At 32.7% G+C, this 26,340-nt stretch overlaps 3 protein-coding genes across 3 annotated transcripts; 1 reads left to right on the top strand and 2 right to left on the bottom strand.

The window, feature by feature from the left end:
• Positions 1–13,927: 13,927 nt before the first annotated feature.
• HELRODRAFT_137950 (hypothetical protein) lies at positions 13,928–14,206 on the top strand (the record flags this gene model as incomplete). Its single annotated transcript, XM_009012901.1, has 1 exon — positions 13,928–14,206. A coding segment is annotated over one exon (279 nt), but the record flags the coding sequence as incomplete, so codon positions are not given.
• A 1,146-nt stretch (positions 14,207–15,352) lies between these two features.
• Positions 15,353–15,667, bottom strand: HELRODRAFT_167390 (hypothetical protein; the record flags this gene model as incomplete). The annotated part of the gene is made up of 1 exon (XM_009012900.1): positions 15,353–15,667. The coding sequence occupies one exon, from the start codon at positions 15,665–15,667 to the stop codon at positions 15,353–15,355; it is 315 nt and encodes a 104-aa protein (XP_009011148.1).
• Positions 15,668–20,450: 4,783 nt separating this feature from the next.
• On the bottom strand, positions 20,451–26,150 carry HELRODRAFT_97089 (hypothetical protein). Its single transcript, XM_009012899.1, has 16 exons — positions 26,081–26,150; positions 25,713–25,844; positions 25,400–25,575; positions 24,965–25,211; positions 24,630–24,764; positions 24,324–24,521; positions 24,067–24,198; positions 23,768–23,944; positions 23,543–23,626; positions 23,305–23,410; positions 22,947–23,083; positions 22,594–22,821; positions 22,212–22,352; positions 21,974–22,101; positions 21,663–21,751; positions 20,451–21,362 (listed from the first exon to the last, which is right to left on the bottom strand). The coding sequence occupies exons 1-16, from the start codon at positions 26,135–26,137 to the stop codon at positions 21,277–21,279; spliced, it is 2,253 nt and encodes a 750-aa protein (XP_009011147.1). The 5' UTR covers positions 26,138–26,150; the 3' UTR covers positions 20,451–21,276.
• Between the last annotated feature and the right edge of the window lie 190 nt (positions 26,151–26,340).

The raw sequence follows: 26,340 nt of genomic DNA, 5'->3' as shown, positions 1-26,340 counted from the left end.
GTGGAAGCTTCCTCCATAAAATGTTGTTGAAGTGTTTATTCAATTATTCATAAGAACAAGCATGTAGATGCAGACAACCACACACACACACACACACACACACACACACACACACACACACACACACACACACACACAAACACAGACAACCACACAGACACACACAGATATCCACAGACACACACAGATATCCACAGACACACACAGACATCCGCAGAGACACACACAGACATCCGCAGAGACACACAAAGACATCCACACACACAAAATTGGAGCACTTCAACGATGGGCTGTATACGTTTCATTTCATCATCTTGTTTCTATTAAGATACATTGTCTTCATTTTTATATTCTTCTTTCTTAAGGAATGCATATACGAACACACGCACACACACACACACCACACACACACACTCACATTCATACAAACACATATACATATATAAGAATGTACAACCAGTTAACATTACCTATCGTCGTTGTATTAGATGGAGATGCTTGCTTAAAATTGTGTACAACTTGAAACTTATTGACGTATGTGTTGGGTGGTTATTAAATGTACCCTTGTGTTTTGTATTGGTGTGCTTATGTGCGTTTCTAAAATTTCATTGGTTTCTGTTTATCCATTCTTAAACATTGAAAGTAGGAGAAGTTTGATTTTAAAATGAAAAAAAAAATAGAAGAACAAAGCCGAAGTGTACTGCGAAATATGAAATAAATATTGTGGATTTCACCATCAAGTAAGATGCCATAGTTGAGTTAAGACTGGCAAGATGAAAACACTAAGACTAGCAAGATGCAAGATGAAAACACAGACGTCACGTCACCATCATTACGAGTGCAATTATAATCGCCAAACATCGCCGACCAAAGCGATCATCATTTTTGCTGCTTCGCGAAGTACTTTTTTAATGTTTGACACCATCAAAATCATCTACATATTCACCATTATAATATAATAAAATGAACAGAAAGTGTCATCATCATCATCTTCATCATCTTCATCATCACCATTTTCATCATCGTCATCAAAATTGCCAGCCAGCGCGTTCAGCACCGTACATCCAGTGCAGTTGTTATTATCAGTGTTACGCAGGTTCACGTCACTCGACACCGCGTTACGTCAGCGTATAAAATTATAAACACATGAGCGAACGCATGAAGAAATATATACAAACGAACAACAAACATACAAACAAGTGAACATCAACAACAAACCTATGTGAACATTTAAGCATATTCAAACCAATTCAAACCAACGACATAAACAAATAATTTAGCCTATACAAATGGCACCAAAAATAGAACTTAACATAAACAATGAACATACAATCATGAAAAATCATCATGAAATATAAAACTTGCCAAAAATCTCAACTTAAGAACTAATGAATACATACAAACACTTGCGGGATTTGATTGAATTCGAACGCAGTCACTACAACAACGATGCCAAGCACCTTAACCATTACAATATCGTGCAGCCTATTACACCATTTATATATCTATCCATCGATTCATCCATACATCCGTTCGTCCATTCATGCAATGCAATTAATTTCACTTGCAAATCTAACCTGTCAATAACTCATCTGTTTGATGTTTATTTTTACTGCTTTATATTATATTATATATTTTCCTATACACAATGATATCTATAAATATTATATATATATATATATTTATAATGATGCCCCAGATAATGATATAGATCATGTTTAACATTAACCGAAATGATATAAACGATAATGGAAACCAAAACGTTGGTTTTAATATTTATTAGCCATAAATTATTTGTATAAAAATTTATTTAAAGTTCCCAGAAGCATATACAGATACGTAAACAGAGACAATCAAACATTTTTTTTTATTATTCTTTAAAAATCAGGATCTGACAGACGCAGAAACTGTAACAACATGCAAGGCAGTAAAACATACTTACATACATGTACGCACAGATACGGAAACAAACTAACAATAAATCATTGATGTTGTTTATACATCCACATACAAGGCAGACAAACTTCCATGCAATCATCAATCTCTTTGCGATCAATTTGTCTTAGAGGAAGTTGGTTTGTTCAGGTACAGTACATACTACATAGGAATGAATCATTTTGTTTTGCGATTTGTTACACCGTGATATTGTTTTCTTATTTGGAGAATGTTAGGAATATTTTGAGTGCTATCATATGGTCGTATTTGATGTTTCCGTTGTTAATGTGGCAATGCGTATAATGTTAGTTTCACTGTAGATTATTTTTGCCAACTTACAAAATGAATTGTGTGGCGTTTTTTGAATTGAAAAGTTTTTTCTCGAATATCAGACCATAAGTAAAAAAATGTTGTCACCATTTCTTAAAATTTCATTTCTTTCAAACATGAAATCTTCAATCTTTTTTAATTAAACTCTGCGTGCAAACTAAATATTTTAGTTGTGGGATTGAAATCTAACGTGAAATCTGAATGATAAAAATGTTTTACAGAACGAAGCTTATTGCTGCATTCAAGATTCTGATCAGACGAAACTGAAGAAAAATTCCCAATATTTTTTTTTAAACATGGAAATAAACTTCCAATGGTTAACCAGCCATAAAATAAATTATCTTTCTCCATGAATTCTCTTGTAAAAACAACTTAAAAACAATATTTTACAAAATTACTAAGTTGAGTATGCCTTTCTTGTCTCAAAATTCTTCATAAAACGTTCATGCTTGCGTAAATTAGTGTGAATATTATGAAATAAACCACATAGAATCAAAAAAAAACACATACAAATAAACTATAAAAAAATACATTTATTTAAAATCCACAAATTCGTGCCTCTCTGAAGTGCAATCCATCAGACCTTTTTACGAATTTATTGATTGTGCGACACAAAAAGCACGCCTCTACGCACTTAATGTATACACACATTTGTGCCTGTGTGACAGCGATCATTCAAACTATAATTCACGATGTGTTTGTTTCACGTGTGGTTCACTGTTATGTTTGTCAATTTAGATATACGTGCAGCTACACTACAATCAACACAGGCGTGCCTGTATATATGTTTATAAAATACGCTCATAGGAATATCCAATCTTGCAAGATTCAAAATTTGATGTTACCAACTACCAAACTTGGATACGTGTAATTTTGGAAACAATCAATCTCACTTTAATACAAACTAATACACATAGAGGCAAATACACATAAAGTTACATAACCTCAGACACACATATAAGTAGACATACAGACAAATACACACACATATAAGTACAGAGAGAAAGAGAGAGAGAGAGAAAGAGAGAGAGAGAGAGAGAGAGAAAGAGAGAGAGAGAGAGAGACCAGCATACTTTTCATGTTTTCAATCTTGCTTGGGCAAACTCTGTAAGTCAGCGTTAATTATCAGCAAGTCACTGGCGGCCGTAAGTAAGACTGATGCTCACAGGCGTGTGATGAAAATAAGGAAGAAGGAAAACAGAAAAAAAATCTGTAAAATTTGGAATTCAGAAACATTTTTGTTATTTAAATGAATAAAATTGTATCAAGACTTAATGACTGAACATTTGAATTTTTATTTAAATCATTCGATTATGAAAAACAATTTATTAACTATGCCATTTTTGAAATTATGAAGTTTGGTGATTTTATAGCATTTAAAATTTAGCGCCATCATTTTGTGACTTGGGTCAGATAAAAAAGTTTATACTATCAATACATTTCATTATTATTATTTTAGAAGTTTCTTTTAAAAGCCCTCTCATACCCCTTTCCTCCTTCCTCTTCTCCAGGGTCTACATACAAACATTGATACAAAAATGTAAACACGTAGATGAAAAAACCGGATACAAAAGCGAACAGACAGCAAACAATCTCTTTAATTACATCTCTCCACCACCTGAGCAAAATCCTGCTTATTTCCTGCATATGTTTGTATGTATGTATGCATGCATGCATGCATGCATGTATGTATGTATGTATGTATGTATGTATGTATGTATGTATGTATGTATGTATGTATGTATGTATGTATGTATGTATGTATGTATGTATGTATGTATGTATGTATGTATGTATGTATGTATGTATGTATGTATGTATGTATGTATGTATGTATGTATGTATGTATGTATGTATGTATGTATGTATGTATGTATGTATGTATGTATGTATGTATGTATGTATGTATGTATGTATGTATGTATGTATGTATGTATGTATGTATGTATGTATGTATGTATGTATGTATGTATGTATGTATGTATGTATGTATGTATGTATGTATGTATGTATGTATGTATGTATGTATGTATGTATGTATGTATGTATGTATGTATGTATGTATGTATGTATGTATGTATGTATGTATGTATGTATGTATGTATGTATGTATGTATGTATGTATGTATGTATGTATGTATGTATGTATGTATGTATGTATGTATGTATGTATGTATGTATGTATGTATGTATGTATGTATGTATGTATGTATGTATGTACATATGTATGTATGTAAATCATTGTACGTGTTGTACACGCCTTTCATACATGATCTTGGTCTTGTATTTTATGTTGGTCTTGTATTTTATCACTGTATAAAATTTGTGTTTTTTGTATAAATTTTGTTTAATTGTATTCGTCATATGTATCTGACTTAGTTTGTGTTTTGCAAATCTTCTAAGCTTTGTTTCATGCACTTTTTCATGCACTTAAAAACATGTTTCTCTGTAAAATGGCACAATAATTTTTTTCAGTTGCGTTTGTATAAGTATTGTACCTGGTAAAATAAAATAAAGTATTTTCACCATCATCATTGTCATCACCATCACCATCGTCATCATCATCATCATCATATACACATCATCATCATATCTTATTTAACGTGTTCCGATCAATAAAGATGCAATGTAATGATGACGTGGTGTTTGTTCATTTCAAATGTTTACATTTGTTTATTTATTATTCTTTGCTTGTTATTGTTTGTGTTGTTGTTGCTGTTGTTGTTGTTGTACATATAATTTTCTATAGCTGTTTATGTTTTTGTTGTTTATGTTATCATATAATATATTTTTATTGTTGCTTTTGTTATTGTTGGTGATGTTTTTGGTGTTTGTTTTGTTGCTTATGTGGTGTTGTTGGCGCGTTAATGTTGTTTATTCATTTGTCTTGTTCGTGTTTACGATATTGTTTTTCCTCACGAATGAATAGTTTTTAGATCTTTGTTGATGTAACATATTGTAGTTCTCGTTTACGATGACGTCATTGTTAATGCTGGTAACGTTACTGTTGTTAATGTAATAGAGGTATAATTTCTCATGAACATTATCAAAGTGAAAGTGATGCAGTAAGAGGGTAAATGTTTTTACGCGACGCTGATGACTAATTAGGCCTAGCTAATTTATAGATGGTTGGCTGTGTCTCAGTTATTCAAGACGATAGTTGTTATAAAAATGATGATTCTACGATGACAATGTCCACAACAAAGATGATGGTTAAGAATGGTGATGATGACACTATTGATGAAGATGATGATGACGATGGATGGCTACACTGTGATAAAGGACTATGGTAGAGACAAACTTGCCGATGATGACGATGGTGACGATGGTGACGATGATGACGTCATTGACAATAATGATGATGATGATACGCCCTTTATTGATCCATGTATCGTGATCAATGTGTCGATAGCTTCGCTCTGGTGATACTGGTAGTAGTAGTAGTAGTGGTAGTAGTAGTAGTAGTTGTTGTTGTGTTGTTGTAGTAGCAGCAGTAGTAGAAGTAGTAGTAGTAGTAGTAGTAGTAGTAGTAGTAGTAGTAGTAGTAGTAGTAGTAGAAATAGTAGTAGTAGAAGTAGTAGTAGTAGCAGCAGTAGCAGTAGCAGCAGTAGTAGTAGTAGTAGTAGTAGTAGTAGCGGTGGTGATAGTAGTAGCAGTATTAGTAATAGTAGTAGTAACAAATAGTAGTAATAATACTATTAATGCGATAGTAATTACTATGTAGTTATTTTAGTAACAAAAGTTATTAGTACTTATAAAGACTGTAATTAAAAAAAACTCAGTAACCTTTATACTAACAGAGTGTAAAGATGAATAGTCATAAAATTAGAATAGAATAGGATAGTCAGTCATTAATTTTCAAATACAACTTTTTTGGAGTTTGTTATCAGTAAGTTCTTGTGTGCGAAATTCTGACTACGATGATGACAATTAGGAAGATGGTGACGATGACAATGATGATGACAATTATGATGATATAATATGGTTATGATAGTGATAGCGTTGATACTGATAATAATAGCGAAATATTTTAGGATTTTTGTTTCACTGTTTGTGTAGTTTTTTGTTTTGCAGCAAACCAAAGATTTTTAATTAGCTAATTAGTCAATAATTAATGAGGTGAAAATGAGCTTGTTGTAATTATTATGATGAATAATAATTGGGTCGGAAAATGGAGTGATATAATGATGGTGATGATGACGACGACGATGGTGATGATGACGACGATTGTAAGGACATTACATTCACATAAAAAAGCCATTTCATTTATTAAACTAATGAGTATAAATAATAAAAAATTTCGGTTTAATTAAACCTTATAATGAAGAGTTGACTGATTTACTGATGAATCTTCATGTATTTTTCAGCTGTTTGGAGTTTCTTACGCCTGTGTGAATGTGTATTTTGTTTGTGTGAATGTTTGTTTGTTTGTTTTTTATGATATTTGTATGTGTACGCAACTGTGTTTGTATGTATATATTTGTATTTAAACTATTTTCTATCTCTGCGTAATTTTGTTCATGTGAATTTTGGCAAAAATAATTTGTCTAAGATGTTTATTTAATACGTACCAGCGTGTGTTTGTGTGTGTTTGTGATTTGTATGTATCCATATGTGCGTGTGGATTTATAATAGATAAATATATCCGTGTATGTGTGCATGGGTATATGGATATATCATTTGATATCCTATTTGTAAGCCTGAGTTTATGTGTGTCTGTCTACGAATGTTCGATAGTTTATGTGTGTGTGTGTGTGTGTGTGTGTGTGTGTGTGTGTGTGTGTGTGTGTGTGTGTGTATGCGTGCAATTGGATATAAGACTTTATCTATACTTTTGCTCTTATAAAATAATTTTTCAAAATAATAGATATGATATTATCAAAAAAATATTTCGAGAACCAACCTTTCAAGATGGTCTCCGATGATAAATCGACCGTTTTTTTTCAGAAATTCCTATTATCAACACTCGATAAATTTACAAAAATTTTACCAAAATATAACAATTTTTCAATAAATTAACGTTAAAACAACTAGATTCAACATCAAATATCATTATAACTAGATAGACAAGACAGCCAGCTTTCCAAATATTATAATAAGACTAACGCAACTTCTCTTTTTAATATTATGCGTGTAGGGTGGTGTGGTTGCCAGCAAATCTAATTTAACATACATTCCAATTCAATTCATTATTTAATTTGTTCAAATAATTTATTAATTGTCAATCTATTTTAACAAAATATTATTAATTTAATTCGATTTTCAGTTTATTTATTTAGAATAAAAGTTTAAATGTGTGTATATATTAGCATCATGTTAGCATACACACATTGTACTGGTATTGTATTCTGGATGAAGCTAGTAACGAATTTTATCTGTTTAAAATAATTTCTTCCAAATTTGTTTCAAATTAATTTTTAAAATTAATATTAATTAAGAAACAAAAAAGCACAACGAATGGTTTAGTTATATTTAATTTTAAATCATAGTGCCTGGTTACGCAGCTCCAGTTGGTTATAACACACAGGCATTTATCTACAAATGGCAATTTGCTATGGTCTCAGATCAAATTAAACCAATTTACTATCGTGGTTTATTGAAATTATAATTAATAAACTACTACTACTACCATTGTTATTGCCACTACTACTACAACCACCACTACTGCTGTTACTACTGCAACTACTGCTATTGCTACTTACTACTACAAATGAAAATTTTGTTTTATTTCCATTTATAACTGATTTATGCTATAATAATGAGCATATAAATAGGTATTATATAGTTTTATTATATATATATATATATATATATATATATATATACATATACAATTGAGGTTAAGGCTGTCGTAGATACAATTGTTAAAAAATATCACTGCATTTTCAGCTTTGATCAGTTTCTGGTTCAGTTTTTCAATATTTCGTATCGTGTCATTCGTGTTGACCTGTTGACCTTCTGCGGTTCCAACTCGTTGCTGATTGCGTCACTGGCCTCAGTGACATCGTCAGTCCGAGATTCATTATTTGTAAAAATAAGGTTAAGGCTGTCGGTTTGTAAATGTGTAAAGTGAGTTTGATACGATACGAAATATTGAAAAATTGAACCAGAAACTGAACAAAGCTGATGTTTCTTAACAAATATATACATATATACATACACATATATATGTGTATGTATATATGTATATTTAAGTGTGTATTAATGTGTGTATATATATATATATATATATATATATATATATATATATATATATATATATATTTAAGTGTATATATATATATATATATATATATACATTTATTTATGTATGTATATCAATATACTTGTGTGTGTTTGTGCGTGTGTTTGTGTTTGTCGGTGTGTGCATGTGTATAATGTGGAAAAAAGCGGAAAAAATGAATATGGAGATTTAAGAGGGTGAATATGGATTAAGGATTAATGCAAAGTATAATGGAATGTCATTGAGTTGATGCTCACGTCTTCGGGCTGAATTGTTTCGCTTTTTTTTCCTACAAAACTCTATAGATGTTTAAAATATGAAAAGTAGCGTTAACATGTCGCAGACTTTTTCTATTCTCTTCAAATTTAGAAAATTTCTCTGCCTAGGAACGTTTATGTTTGTTGGAAATGTTATGAAAAGTGAAAACGAGTTTGATTTTACGATATGTGATTAAAAATAAAATTAATGCATTAATTGGACAAGCAATTACTTTTTTCAATGTTGTTATCCAAATTTTTGCAGTACGTTAAAAATTTTTTGAAAATGCTGGCGCTAGTGATGGTAAGTTATTTATTATCTGATAGAACGTTACTGTTGCGGTTGTCATCCATGTTATTGTTGTCTTTGCTAGTGTTGTTGTGTTGTTAGTGTTGTTGTTTTTAATGTTTATACATGAAACAATTGATGTGATGTTATCTTTTCCGCTGTTATTTATCTTCTGTTAATGTACGAGCAAGTTTGTCCAGCCAATTCAGGCAAATATTGATTTCAGTTTTTGCACGCGTCACTCTTCACGTTGGTTTTGGTTTTGTTTCTCATGTTTTTCTTGATGTTATTAATGTTTTTGATGTGTTTTTTTGTTGATGTTGTTTTGTGGTAGAATCGTTTGTTCGGGTCAGAAGAGTCACATTCAATCAAACATTCCGTTTTGTTGAAGACTGTCCAGCGTTCGCTTTATTGCCTTGTTCATGTTTTTTTTTACAATTTTGTTTGTCTTCTGTTGTTAGTGCTAATTTAATATTTTCGCAGTTATTTGAAAGTTTGATGGTAAAAAAAACTTTACTAAATTATACTTCTCTAGCTTTTTTCATGTTGTAATATTACTGTTCTAGGCTCTTGTAATATTATTGCTAGTGCTGTTATTAATAAGTTTTGATCGCCGTAAAGCCACTTTAAAAAAAAGTTTGGCTTGTCTGGCTGAAAGCTTATTCCTATGAGAAATGAAACTAATGTGTTTGTCCATACTCATGATGATGACGACGACGACGATGATGATGATGGCGATCTCTGATAATGACGATGATGATGATGCTGAAAATATATTCCCATTAGGTAACTGTTTTGATATTGGAATGGTGACATTCGTAAACTCCACTGGTGGTGATAACATTAAAAAACTTTACGCAAAATGAAAATAGCACCAAGATGTCATTATGGTGACACTAAACAAACAATAGCAGCAGAAACACGTTGAATATGTATGTTGGTAAACTTAAACTCGTTTGTTTAATGAAGTTGAAACGTACATTGTAAACGCGGTAGCCTTTTGGTTCCGCTTCAAACAATTTATTCAGGAAATGTGATTTAAATAATACGCACGCACACATAATACACGCACACGCACACATTGAGAAAACACATAAAAAAACATGAGAGAGAGAAAGAGAGAGAGAGAGAGAGAGAGCAAGAGAGAAAGAGAGAAAGAGAGAAAGAAAATGATGTAACACCACAGATGCGACAAAACGAGAAGGAAAAGCTTTCCCCATTAAGGCGCTATGGGTATTTTTCCATTATTTATATTTTGTTTATACTTACAATATTTTTCTGTTTGTTTATTTTAAATAATTTTTTATGACTTAAACACCAGTGAAAAAGCGAGTGTCGTTGTTTTGTACTTAAAGACGAACAGCAATGCAAAACTAACAATACCGACAAAAAATTTTTTTATTTTGTCGCACGGAAAGCAGTTGCAGACTCGAGTGAGTAACAATACACCAACTGTAAAAACTGCAACTACATTAATGACCGAAGAAAAAACTTTAACAAATCTTTAAAAATGTCATATAAAAAAAACAAACATGAAACATGGTTTTTCAATAGCAGAAATTTTACAACACAAACAAACAAGTAAACAAGTACGGTGGATAGTTTTAAATATAGCCAACAAACATCCACAAACATCAACAAACATCCACAAACATCAACAAACATCAGCAAACATTAACAAACATCTGCAAACATCTACAAACATCAACAAACATCAGCAAACATTAACAAACATCAAATATAGAATAAAAATTACAAAAAAAACAAAAAAACAAACAAAGAAAACAAGAAAGACAGCAACGAAAACAAAAATTCGGTACAGCACATATAAACGTTATGTCAGGCAGGCAGGCCAGCGCGTTATTAAATAACCAGTGATAACATGACGTGCTGTGAAAAAACCCATTATATATTTTCATCCTTCGTTCTGCTGTTGCTTCATCATGCGTGTTTGTATGTGTTGTGTATGTTTTTAGTGCTTCTTGTATGTTCATGTTTGTGTGTGTGTGTTTGTTTGTATATATCCTATCTGTGTGGGAATAATATGTGTAAATATACATGCCAATGTATAGTGAATGTGTTATATGTATCCTATATGCTTAACTGCTTTCATCATTGCCCGTGTGTTTTACTTCATCATCATTAACGTCATCATCACAATCTGTATCACCAACATAATCATCGTCAGCGTGTTAAACATTGAAAGTAAGAGGAGGCCACTTTAATGATGATGATGTTGTTGTTGATCATGATGATGATGATGATAATGATGTTGTTGTTGATGATGATGATAATAATGATGATGTTGTTGTTGTTGATGTTGATGATGACGATGTTTTTGTTGTTGATGATGATGAGGAATTTAGTGTAATTTTGTCAAAAAATTTTCAGTGTCACATCAAGTTAGTGTGATTTAGTCAAAACATTCTTGAAAAATGTGCAGGAATTTTTAATTTTCATCACATGTTTGTACTTTATGGATCATCTAATCCTTTCAAATTAACGTTCATAATTACATTTCTTTTAATCATTATTTTATTCTGTTTTTATTATTTCTACAATTATTATAATAATTAGTGTTATTATTTTTATTATTTCTGCTTATAAATATGCATTCTTTTTATTATGATCACTCATTAAACATTCATCACTTATTCGTAGGAGCACCTCAGGAATTTTAAGAATTTAATTTATTAAAAATACCTCTGCCATCCCTGAAAAGTTGATGAACTTAAAAAATAATACGATTTTTTAAAATATTTCTTTTATTCAAAATAAGTTATTTAAATTAAATATTTTTTCGTAATTTTGGTGTGTTATGATAAAAAGAGATTTTATAATTTAATTCAGGATATTTCGAGATGTCGTCACTTCGCAAGGTCCCAGAAATTATTTCTGTCATTGGTTGGTTTTGCAGTTTTGCGGTTTTTTAATTTAATTTGTTACTGTTTGTTATTTTTTCCTGGTTAGGAGGATTGATTAGGGAAGTCAGATTAGGAATTAAGTGAAATATATTTTTTATAAAAAAAAAATATTAAAAATCAAGGCACATGTTAATGAATTAATAAAGGTAAGGTTGTGAGGCTTCTAAGTTCAAAGCTTTACTTTTTTAAACATTCAATTCAAACTAAAATAAGAAAACCATTGATTTAAAAATTAAAAAAAACTTTTGAACTGAATAAATCAGCTGAGCTAGACTAGATTGGCATTAGATTAGAGCTAGTATTCTAAAATCTCAATCTGGATTGAATAATGAATTTTTAATTAATTTGTATTTTGTAATATGTTTTATTTTTTATCAGAAAAAGTTATTGATCAAGCACTTTAATTAGAATGTTTTTCAGAATTTTATTTATTGTTTCTGTTTTTTATTACAGTTTACAGTGCCAAAGGATTGAAGTCCAGAAAAGGTTTTTGTGTACTTTGTTTCAATGATTTTTTTCAAGTTATAAGACTTGAAGTATATGTTTTTTACTCTTAGTTTTATGGTTTCATACATTTTTCATACTATTTTAATGTGTTCTTATTGGATAGACCTTTTCTTGAATGTTCTTAGAAGTTTCGACTGTTTAACGAAAAATTTCAGCTAAGAATTCAGCTAGCAGAGTTCCATTTCTTGTATACTTTTATTGTAATGTTCTTATTTCTGAATGAACATGCCACTACAGATGAGCACTGTAAGTTCACAGTTGTGTTCGGCGTTGGCTCTAAGAAGTTCAAAACAGATACTGTTGAAGACTTTCACGGCTGTCCAACATTTAACACTGAGATGGAAATGTAATTATATCAACTGTTTTTTTTTTAATAATAATAATTTCAATGATATTGTGACAGTGATGGGTAATACATTGAATAGTTTTATATCAGCTCTTTCTTAAATACTAAATTTGTTAATTTGAAAAAAACATTTTTGAAATATTTTTTAAAATGCAAGTTATATAATAACTTTTCCTATTGCACAGCAACGTATCAGATCCAACTTCTTCTCTCTCCTTCAAAGTTGTGGAAAAACATTCAGGGGACACGTTGGGGCAGATCATTGTACCCATCTACGACCTCCCAAACAACCCTCAAGATGCCTTCAGGACCATTCCATTCCAGCCATATAAGAAAAACACTGCAGCATGCGGGGAACTCAATTTCAAGGCATGGATCTCCATGTACAAGAAAATTAATGAGGACGATGCAAAGAGTGTTGACAGCTGGAAGAAGTCCATGCTACCTCTTGGCCTCTCCAAGATCAAAGATAAGCTGCTATATTCTGGGCATAAAAATGAAAGTTCTGGTAACAAACAACAGATGCAACTGGCAGATCCGTTAGTTTTTTGTCTGCTTGAAAAATATGGCTTAAAACGTGTGCTTTTTTCTGTTTTCAAAAATATTTTTTGGTTTACAAATGGTGTTGATAATATTTTTTAATGTCTTTGAATTAGTTGAACTGTCATACTTAAAAAGTATTCATTGAAAATTCTTGATTGATAGTTAAATTTTCAGGAATTTCAATAACAGTTGAATATATCTCCATCATTGTAAATCATTAATCTTTATAACTTTTCATCACATAGGTCTTCCAACTTATATGCAACGAAGCGCAAATCATTCAGTAACATTCAAGAGTTTTTCAGTCCAAGCATGTCACAAGGACCTCAAAACATCAGTGATGATTCCAAACTCATGACCTTTAATAACAACTCCTGTGATAGTGGATCAAATATTAAACCAGAAGTTTGTTCAGTTTTGCACTCTTACTGATCTCTCTGCCATCTCCCAAATGATGTCGTACCTTTTGCACCCAATTATATTCCAACTAATAAAAAATTATTGACTCATGCGCTACATAGTATAAATACTATGAACGTTACATAAAATCAAACAAAGCGTTTTTCTACTCTGCCCCAGGTCTCTGGAGTTTCACCAAAAGAAGGCCCATTGAATGGAGGAACCAAATTGACAATAAGAGGTCAAAATTTGGGTCGAAACAAAGAGGATGTGATTGGTTTGTATGTGTGTGGATCAAATGTTCTTTCCAGCCTGGAGTACATATCATCGAATAAACTGATCTGCACGACGAAACCTTGGAAGGCAGGTTCTGGTAATGTATCCGTTGAGACTCAGTCAGGGGGCAGAGGTGTGTCCCTGGTGCAGTTTTGTTTCGTGAATCCTCCACAAGTTTTTGAGGGAAGAGAAGCTGTTGAAGCGTCGGGTAGTTTCCTATCAAATGACAGCAGAAGGAGCAGCAATGACAGCAGCAGTCCTCATGGCAGCTTGAAGAAGGTCTTTCCTCTCTTTTTTTTTATCAACGTTTTATTTGTATTATCACTGAGTTATCATCTATTGTATTATATTTTACTATTTTTTAATGTAACAATTGAAGTTCGTTTAATTTTAATTATTTGTTGTTAATTATTTGAAATTAATCAGTCATTTACATCATTTACCATCAGAGCCATATTGACTTGAAGAACCAAAGATCAAAAAGTTTGTGGACGCTGAGTAAGGATAAAGATTCTCCAGAAACGACAATGGCCGTAGCTGAGTCTATCTCCTCATCATCCTCATTTGAGAAGGAGCCGATATTGAAGCCGGAAATAACGGGGGTGTCGCCGAAGGAAGCCCCCTACTACAAGCCCACCAAGTTGACCATAAGAGGGGCACATCTGGGAGATTCCAACGTGGACATCTTGAAGATCATGGTTTCTGTTTTATTTCATTTTCCTTCCCAGCTTATTTGTATTACATTATTAACTGTAAATTTATAAGTCTGTTATGTTGCCTACCTCTTTCAAAATGATTCAAAAATTCAAGCATTGCCAACTCTGCAGGTCTGTGGAAAGGATTACATAAATACACTGGAGTACGAGTCTCCGTCGAAAATAATTTGTCACGTTGGACCTGTCAGCAAGCCGACCTGGGGCTCCATCATGGTGGAAACTATTTCCGGTGGGGTAGGCGTATCCCTGGTGGAATTCAAGTTCATTGATGACAACCAGAGACCAAAGGAGGGTGTCGTCCATGTCAGAGATCAAGTGAAAGAGAAGGAGGAGGATGTAAATGGCTTGAACAAAGTTCACGATGAATATGCTGGCGTCTCGTACTGTAAGTCTGCGCTCTGCTTATGTTTCTAATCTATCTCATAGACGAATTTTTTTCTTTTTATATTTATTAAAAATCACTGGATGATAAATTGTTGAAATATTTCCGATTAAATTTTTATCTTGAAAGTTTTTATGAAGTGTTGTGAAAAAATTGTTAAATGATTGAAAGATGAAATTTTTTTTTAATAAGACTTGACGTATTTTTACCCAGCTGGTTTTCGCGCTAATTCAATTTAATTTTCAATGAAACGCATTCAGCAGCCCAAAAATCTAACGCCTCTCCTATTTCACATGAAGTCTCAGCGACAAAAGCGGCGACAACAGCGATACATTTCACACAGCACGGAACAGCAGCAGCAGCAACAATATTGAACTCTGCAACAGCAGGAGCAACCGCCGTGAGACCGACAACAACAACGACACCAATGACATTATCAACTTTGACGTCATCTTCATTGTATAGCAGCAACACAAATGCTGTTAAGCCATCTGCATTGACGACGTCAACAAGTTCAAGATCGTCTGTAGCCCCTCCCATTGTGGAAATTCAACCAATCGTTAGTAGCTTTTTTGCTATTTAGGAGCAATTTTGAATGATTCATTATTCAATAATTGTTCAATAGTTTTTTCAATCATTCATTCATTCATTCATTCATTCATTCGTCTATTCATTCATTCATTCATTCATTCATTCATTCATTCATTCATTCATTCATTCATTCATTCCTGATTTGGCTGAGTCACTTTTGGTTCATTCTCGTGTTAGCTAGTTCTTTGGTTAATTTTTGGAAATATATGAAGCAGTATATATATGAATGAAATACCATTTAAATAATATATATATTATTTTGTATTCTTTATGTATTCTATTATGTAAACGTTATGTATTCTTTGTGTATTCTATTATGCATACATTATGTATTCGTTGTATATTCTATTATGTATACATTATGTATTCTTTGTATATTCTATTATGCATACATTATGTATTCTATTATGTATACGCTATGTATTCTTTTTCAATGGCGTACATATGTCACCTGTGTTTCATCATTCAAGTTGCATAAAGCGTTATTAACTTTTCACATGAATCATTTATAGTCATTTTTTGTTTCATTGTATGTAATTCAATCTAATTCATCGTTTCTAACAGCAAAGGACAAGAGAACTAGACCAAATCACAAGTAAATCAATTGTGTTATTTTTTTATACTTCTATCATTACTACTGCTGCTGCTACTACTACTACTACAACTACTACTACCACTACTACTGCTGCGGCTACTACTATTATTACTACTGCTACTACTACTACTACTACTGCTGCTGCGGCTACCACAATACTGCCGCTAGTACTACTACTACCTCTACTTCTACATTATATTATTTACTCACCTACTAGAATGTAGTAGCAGTATTAATAGCCTTAACTGCAACGCATTGAATGCAATGTAATGATGTTTGGATTTCAATTGTAATGTAGGATTGGTGTTTATTTTCATCTTGACAATAATTGTTAATAATAATAACAATAATTATAATAATTATAATAATAATAGTAATTATAGAAAAAATAATTTTGATATTAATTGTTATGTTATAATTTCGTCGTTGGACATCTACAGTCCTTGAGAATAAATTAAAAGTTCGTGATCGGGAAATTGAAGAGCTGGTCTCCAACAACAAGAGTATGTCTGTTTATATCATTTTTTGTCTTTCACCATTATTATCGCCATCATCGTCATCATCATCATTATTATCATCATACCATCATTATTATCGCATTGTTATTATTATTATTATTTTATCATCATCATCATCGTCCATAGAGCTCTCGGAAGAATGTTCCAGATTGAAGGAGTACATGCAGTTACTGGTGTCTAGAGCGATGGTCGAATGCCCTCAGATACTGGCCATCGAGTCACAATTCCATTAGATGGTTGACTGATTGGTTGGCCGGCTGGCTGGCTGGTTGACTGATTGTTCGATTGCATGATTGATTGGCTAGTTGACTGGTTGGTTAGTTGGTTGGCTGGCTGGCTGATTGTTTAATTGCATGGTTGGTTGACTGGTTGGTTGGTATTTTATAAAAGTTTGTTCAGTTGACTGACATGATGATACACATCACTAAATCACTTTCCCCAATGAGATTTATATTCTATTTTACTTTATTTATTTATTACATTTTCAATTACTGTAACATTTTAATTTTCACGATTTCTTTTCATTTTCACACACACATACACGCCACACACACACACAAACACACACACACAAACACTCACACGCGAATTTTTAAAAATCATATCAATTTTATATTGAGATACGTTCAACTAAATATTGCTTTTTTGGCTAGTTTGAAAGAATTCATGTGACATTTGCCTCATTAGTTAGAATGTGACTAATTTTTTGATTTTATTTTGACCAATTGATATTATTATCGTTTAATTGATTAATTGGGTTTAATTGATATTAATTGATAATTAATTAATTAATTAATTAATGTTTTTATTAATAAATTAATTAATTAGTATATATTTTTGTGTACTTGTATGTTACTTTTATCCCTATCGCTTGCACAATGGGCCTTCATTTATTGTTACTATCACTATAATCTCTTTATCATTTTATCATCACAACTATCATCATCGTCGTCCATTTTCACCATAGTCGTCGTTATTATCATCTTTGTAATCACCATCAATGTAATTGCCATTGCTCTGTTCTATCTTCTTGAAGTTTTTCTCTCACAACATTTTTGACTACTTTTAATTTTCGTGTTAATGAAATCACTTGTTTCTTCTGATATAGATTAATATCAAAGACATACCATTTGTAGATACTCTGATTTAGATTGTAAAAGTTGACACTAACACTATCACGCACACAAACACACACTCACTTGCATACATATACACACGTGTATACATGTACACACACACACACCCACATACACCCACACACAAGTATGTTTTAGTTTTAGTTATTAACATGTGATATCAAACTAACAACAAATGACATCAATGGTATGTAGGAAAAGTACATATTTGAACTTTTACGGTACACGTTTTTGTACGTACGGTTATATAATTATTGTACACATATGATTGTTTAGTACAATATACATACATTGTACGCATATATCAATGTTTAATTATTACATATATGGATATATTGTAAGCTAAATTTATGAGCAACGAATGTGAACGTTTCCGTTTCATTTTTTTTTAAATTTTCTTTTACAACGAATCGTTCATTTCTATATTGAATTGTGAGATTGAGAAGAGTTTTTACATGTGAATTATTTTTTTAAATTTTTCATTTCAACTCTCTAGAATTAGCAATCTCTAGAATTAGCAATGTTAAACAGTGTCGGTTGTCATTTTTCAAAGTGTTTGTTTATTTGTTCGTTCGTTCGTTTGTTTGTTTGTTCGTCGTTCACTACAATGTGTCCTTGGTATGTATGTGTCTGCTGATGGCTGACAGTGATAACTCACATTGTATTTCTATTCCTTCCTTCTTTTCGTCATCTATTCTTAACTAAATTGAAATTTGTAAAATGTTTTATATATATATATATATATATATATATATATATATATATATATATATATATATATATATGAGATTATTCTTCCATATCATTTGTTATAATTACGAATATATATACACGTACACACACACACACACACACACACACACACACACACACACACACACACACACACACACACACCCATGGTAGGTAGATAATAGCGTCAGAACACTCTTAATTTTTTCTCTCTCTTTGAATTGTGATTTAATTCATTCAAATTTAAGATGATCAAATGAAATTCCATGTTATTCAACACAGACATCATACCACATCCATCCGTACAAACCAGTGTAATATTAATAATGATGCTATTGTGATCTGATTCATTCGCAGGTACCTACACATTCATATGCACCTACATACATATATTCAAAATACATTCCATAGGTTCACTATGCAATGTAACACATATTTTTCTATATGATTTTAAGTATCTTTTATGAATTACATTTTGTATCAACAAATATTATTATATATATATATATATATATATATATAGTGTAAGATATATATATATATATATATATATATCGGAAACTTTAAATAATTCTTCAACAATGTTATACTAACAAATAAACAAGTTCGCTCTTCATAAATAAAGACTTTTATTATGTTATCTAATTATTTTACCAATTATTTGTAATATATTAGTTTTACCGTATTATCTGCAGTGGGTATTTAGGGTGGTGACCCAGGGCATGCCATTTTGTTACAATTTTTCAAAAATTTCCCCAATATATGTTGTTCGATTGATTTTTATACATAAAACACGGTTTTTCAAAGTTTCCGGTTTTTGTCTCTCCGTCAAACCTTGCCCATCCCCCAATTGAATTTGCCTAGATAGAGCCCCCCGATATATTATCTAAATTAGTTTTGAGTTTGTATTAATTATTGTGCGAATGTGATTGGATGAGATATTTGTTCGGTATATTAAAGATATTTACTTGAGTTTGTGGTTATAATGAGTGTGTTGAATCTACACGAGCAGTTTTAAAAATCAGTTTCATAATCTTTCGATATATGTACACTCACATTGAAAGCGTGTGTGCTGCTAATAAGTCATCATTGATTGAGTTTGCAATATTAATATTATTAATAATATTATTATAACCATCGATAATAATTTTTCATTATTATTTAAGAGATTTTTTTCATTACATTTTGATAGTTTTTTATTATCTGTAGCTTACGTTCAAAGAATGGTTCAATTCTATGCCTGAAGTTTACACGAATATTGAATTAATTAATTAATTAATGTTAAACTCGACAATTTTTATAGATTATCGTGAATATTTTTAAACATTTTTCAATGATAAGACAGGCAGAGCTTCGTTATGTGCTTTTTATTCTTGTTTTTCAGCCGGCGATATAAAAACTATATCTATATTTCTTTATCTTATAAGTCTGTATCTGAATTATATGCATGTATGTTTCTGTATTCATGGTCACTACAACATGTCTGTAGTGATTCTTTTATTCATATTGTCACGTTGTGTTGAAATTAATTTAAATTTTGATCTGAATGACGAATTTCTTTAAAATCTGTCTAAAATATATAACAGCTTTATGCCTAATCAGTTTCGTGAACATACACCATATGTATCAACATACAAATATATGTATCAACATACAAATGTATGTATCAACATACACATGTGTAAGATTAATAGCAGAGACTTCTGTAATCGTTTTACACTATCATTACGGTTGTTCACTACACCAATCGCGACAATTTGTATGAAGTTTTATTTCTTTAAAATGTTGAAAATAAAAAAAGAAATGTAACGTTTCTGTACAAATAAATAAAATACATAATTGATTTTTCACATAATTTTGTCGACTAAAGGAAATAATTCAATACATTTTGTCAGAACTTTGAACAAAATTGATAACAAATGAAATATTAAACATTAATTAATATGTGACGATTCGATATATTTGATTTGAGATGGATGAAAAAACAACTACTGATGTGGAGAAATATAAACCATGCCGATCAAACAGTAGAAAAATACTCCATAAATAAATTAAAAAACAAAGAAATAGTTTCGTATTGAATTCGAAACGTTAATAATAAGGCACATGACTTAGAATATGATTATTTCATTCTCTCTCCCATCTGAGCGGTAACGAAACAAAAACGACAATGTGATAATATTAACAAGTCCTAGCAAAAATTTCGAAGATTTTGAATTCCCGGCAAAATAAAAAGTTTCTAACATATCTGCAACTACAAAGAAACAAACTTAGAATCAGGAAAAAGGTAAGTATAAATTAATAAATAAATTTGAAAAGTATTGTAGCTTAATAAAATATTTTTTAAAATATAATTATTAGTTGATTAATATTCAGAATATAAATACCAAAAAAATTGTTAGAATCAACTAGCTAACTAGAGTTGTCAAGTAGAAAAGTTTTCAATGCTTTCATGATAAATCGCATTTCACGTCCGTGCATTTGGTTAATTAATGTTACTAACAATTAACCGACCCATTATCATAATTTTGTCAATATCATTAACAATTAATCGACTCATTATCATAATTTATTAATTTATCCGGTGGCTTTTGTCTTCGTGTACTTGTCTTTTTCCATGATATGGTTGATGGTTCTCAGGGCGCAATCCGGTATGCGGGAGCCTGTTGTGATGAAAATGACGTAATTAGAATGTTATTATTATTGTTTTTATTATTGTAATTATTGTAATTATTTTTGTTATTATTGTTATAGCCTTTGTTTTTTCATTGTTATCGCTAATTTTATTGCCATTGTTTGAGTTGCTGCGTTTGTTTCGTGTATTTGTTGAGTGTTATACTTCTTAATCTGGCCATCAACTTTTGGCGTCTGTTACACGCAAACATCATTAACACCGTCAATTTTATCATCATCAGCATCATCATCATCATTATCATCATTATCATCATCATGATCCTCGTCACCTGGCCCAAAGATATCGACAATACCAGCTTTGTAGAGGAAGTCATAATCTTTCGGAGGGATGACGCCTCCGACGAACACCAGGATATCACTGTTGCGACGATGGAGGTGATGAAAATGACGACGATGATGACGAAACTAACGATGATGATGACGATGATGGTGATGCTCATGATCATAATTTTCATGTATATATTTACAATACTGACCACTTTTGTAATCACCAGACAACTTTATCTCCTCACCATAATCATCCTCTTCATCATCATCACCGTCATCATATTACCCCTCCCCATAAACTACCAATACTTACGGCCTTCCAAGTTTTTTGAGATGTTCGATGACCTCAGGCACCAAGGTCATGTGGCCAGCTGCCAACGAAGACACGCCTACAGCGTGAACGTCTGAATCAACTGCCTGCTGGGCTGCCTCTGCTGGCGTCTACGTTGGTCAGCGGTACATTACATTATAATTAATTATTATATAAATATTAATGAGACAATTTTTAACCACGATGAATGCTAATGGTATAATATTAACAAATACATCACCGAAAATAAAGGACTGATATCAACGTCGAAGCCCATGTCTGCGAATCCAGTGGCCACAACTTTGCCGCCCCTGTCGTGCCCGTCCTGGCCCACCTTCGCTATCAAGATTCTAGGGCGCCTGCCTTCAATGGCCACAAACTCCTGGAATTTCATGATTTAAAAATAATTTATACTCTCTAAAATTTAACTTTTTTTTATTAAAAACACAAAAAAGTAATCAATTATAAATGATAGATTGAACTAAAACACAAAACAAGTTCTTAATTTATCTCATTTTCGTTAATTGTTTCGCAAATGCCGTTCACTTGTTTAAATAACAGTGAAGCGACAGATGCAACATGACAATAACAACACAAAAAAAGCATTATTTCACGTAACCGACCTTGATCCTCTCGATAACTTTGTTAATCTCGTCAGCATCACCGTACTCGTTCTTGTAGGAGCCACTAACGAGCCTGTGGACAGCCACGTGTCGTCCGTACACTTTCTCCATGGCATCTGTGATCTCTCCAACTGAAGCTCGAGCCCTGGCCGCCTCAATCGAAAGTTCGAGAAGGTTTCCATGCTGGCTTTTGCAGCACTCTGTAATCGAATCCAAGATTCGTTGCACCTGCAAGCAATAGATTGTGCTTTCTTGCATCATATTATCCTAAACTAAACAGAGAAAATAAACAAATACAAGCAGACACACAAACACACAAACAAACATATTAGCGTAGGAAAGCGAGTGGAAACCTTAGCATTGTCCCTGGTCTCTCTGATGTGCTTCAGTCTGGCAATCTGCTGCTCTCGTACCTTCGTGTTGTCGATGGTCAGTACCTCCACGTACTCCGGCTTTGCTGGCCGGTACTTGTTCACTCCCACGATGGTTTCTGTTTGGTGGGAGGAGTTTTTGAAGTTGTAGTCGTCAATCGATCATTCAGTAGAAATTATTATAAAACCAAATAACCGAACGAATAAGTGAATTTTTGGACGAAGGAAACGAAATGCAACATCAGGATATCCGAAAAAAAACAACAAAACACATTTAGCAATCTAGGTTAATTAACAACAGCTACAACAACGAGATATGTAGTGGGTAACGAGATCTGACCACCGCCGCTGTCAATCCTAGCCTGCCTTCTCGCTGCACACTCCTCAATCCTCAACTTCGGCATGCCACTGGCCACTGCTTTCGACATTCCACCCATTTCTTCAATCTGAGTCAAAAATTGGTTGGTTAATCAAAGTTGAGTCGTTGTAATTATCATCGCCATTGTCATCATCATCATCTTTATTGTCATTATCACAGAAATGATGATGACAAAGAATGTTGATATCGAAGACCTCACCTCATTGACGACCTTCAAAGCACCTTCGTAGACCTCCTGAGTTAGACATTCCATCATGTACGATCCCCCCCACGGGTCTGCCACCTGGTGAGTGGGGACGCAGTTATTGAATTAATGATTATGTAGTTAAGTAAATACATCTGATCGTGAAGTCTGATGATGCTGAAGATGATTGCTATTATAATAAATCATAAAGGTGAAGATGATCATTGTGAACAGAATCACTTTGGGAATTCCGGATTCTTCTTGAATGATGATCTGCGTGTTACGGGCGATGCGGGCACTGAAGGGGGTGGGCAGACCGAGAGCCTCATCGAACGAGTTGGTGTGTAGGGATTGGGTGCCCCCAAATACCGACGCCATTGCTTCGATGCATGTTCTGATGATATTGTTGTATGGGTCCTGTGAATAGGATTTTGATTGGCTGGTGGTTGATATCTTCTAAAAAAATGATTGGTCATACAATAGATAGTTTCTATCTAACTCAACCATCAACCATTCCATAAATCAACCAACTGACCAACCTGTTCCGTGAGTGACCATCCTGATGTTTGTGAGTGGCACCTCAACATCATTGACAAATCCTTCTTTGGATGAAACTTTTCTTTAAGGAGGGTGGCCCACAATTTGCGAGCTGCTCGAAGTTTTGCTATCTCCTGTTGGGATGTAGTAAGATACAAAAATTAAGTTACAGAAATATTTTGTTCAATTGATTATATTTCACTCCAAATTAATAGATGGTCTGTAGAACATTCAGACTGACCACACAATTCAAACTAACCATGTAAAAATTCATTCCTATACCCCAGAAGAACGAAAGGCGCGGAGCAAACTCATCAATCTTCAATCCCGCTTTCAATCCCGTCCTGCAGTACTCCAGTCCATCAGCCAATGTGAAGGCCGTTTCAAGGACGGCGTCTGCTCCTGCCTCTTGAATGTGGTATCCAGAGATGGAGATGGAGTTGAACTTGGGCAGGTTCTGACCGCGAGATTGGATAATATTGTGATGTATATAATTTACACAAACAACTATTTCACCAAATAACAAATGAATGAATGAATCAATCAATGAAACATTCAGATGAACCTTAGAGAGATAAGCAAAGATATCAGCAATGATGTGCATGGATGGTTCTGGAGGAAAGATGTAGGTGTTTCGCACCATGAACTCCTTCAATATGTCATTCTGGATGGTGCCAGCGAGTTCTGCTTGCTTGCATCCCTGATTTAAAGTGAATGATGGATAGATGAATAGGTAGGTGGAACAACTAATTAAAAAAAACAGTTGGATCAATCATTTAATGAACCAATCAATTATTCAGCAAATCAAACAATAAAAACCAACCAGCCAACAACTAGTCAATCAACTAATAAACGACCAACCAACGAACCAACCAACCAGCTTATCACAAAAAAACCGACCTGTTCTTCAGCAGCTACAACATACATGGCTAATATGGGCAGAACAGCACCATTCATAGTCATAGAAGTAGAAAGTTTGTTGAGAGGGATGCCATCAAACAACAATTTCATGTCTTCCACACTGTCCACCGCCACACCTGCCATGCCCACATCACCATGAACTCTTGGATTGTCAGAGTCATAACCTCTGTGTGTCGCGAGGTCAAAGGCCACACTCAAACCCTGCTGTCCTGCCTTTATGTTGGCCCTGTGAAATGGAGTGTCAATTTATTAGTCTGAAGATGCATTGTACAAAATCACTCTATTCTTGTCTTGGGAACACAACTACTCATTGTTCTTCATAGCATCAAACTTATAACATGTACCAAATAAATGAATGCACTAAATGCATAACAATGACATGCACCACACCAATGCATGCATTCTCAAACCAACTTGTAGAATCTGTTGCTTTCTTCCACAGTACTGAATCCAGCATACTGGCGGATAGTCCAGGGACGACCAGTGTACATGGTAGCATATGGCCCCCTGGTGAATGGGTACTTACCTGGCACTTCTTTTGCCATCTCAGCTGTATCATCTCTGGTGTACAATGGTTTCACATCTATCCCCTTGAATTTAGGTTTGATTATGATTGTTACATTAGGCAATTAAAAAATAATTTAATCATACAGTATTAGAGGCATATATCCGCATATTTAATTTTTAAATTATAAAAAAATAAAAAATTAGATTAGAAAAAATTAACCTCTGCTGTATGCCATGTTAGTTTCTTTTCTGGATCTTGTCCTTTCAGTTGCTTCCTGGCCAATTCACACCATTCAGGATCAAGTTTTGTGCCAACCATTCGCTCAAAACATGCTGAAACAGGGAGAGATTTCTAGGAAAATGACAAAATTCTTGTCAAAATAAATAAGATTTATTTTTTTAATAAATGAATTTGCTCCTGTTTGAAAAAATGTGCTTAAGATTAAAAATTAACAACGTATTTGATCTGAGGTGACAACATTAAACTCTTTAAAAACAGAATTGGAAAAATAATTTGAAATTCAACACATAGAAGGGACATATACAACGTTAAAAATGGAAAGGGACATATGAAAAAAATGTTTTTACCTTCGTAAGAAGGGTTGACAACCTGTATAAGCGGACATTACGACTCGTTCGTAACATGTTAAATGTTATTTAAAAAAAAATAATGTTCGAACGCAGCGAATTAATGAACAACCTCTTTTAAATCTTGTACAAGATTCGTTCGCTTGAACGTCGTTTGTTACCAGGTGACCTTTAACTTCACCTACCATCAAAAGTCAAAAGCAATCTATGTCAAGTATTTGGTAGGCCAGTTTAAGGGTGGGTTCCATATGAATGTTAAA

The sequence above is a fragment of the Helobdella robusta genome, assembly GCF_000326865.2.
Source record: "Helobdella robusta unplaced genomic scaffold HELROscaffold_11, whole genome shotgun sequence".
In the NCBI taxonomy this organism is placed as follows: Eukaryota; Metazoa; Annelida; class Clitellata; order Rhynchobdellida; family Glossiphoniidae; genus Helobdella; species Helobdella robusta.
Note: the sequence above shows the minus strand (reverse complement) of the source record. Positions and strands in the feature narration are given on the sequence as shown.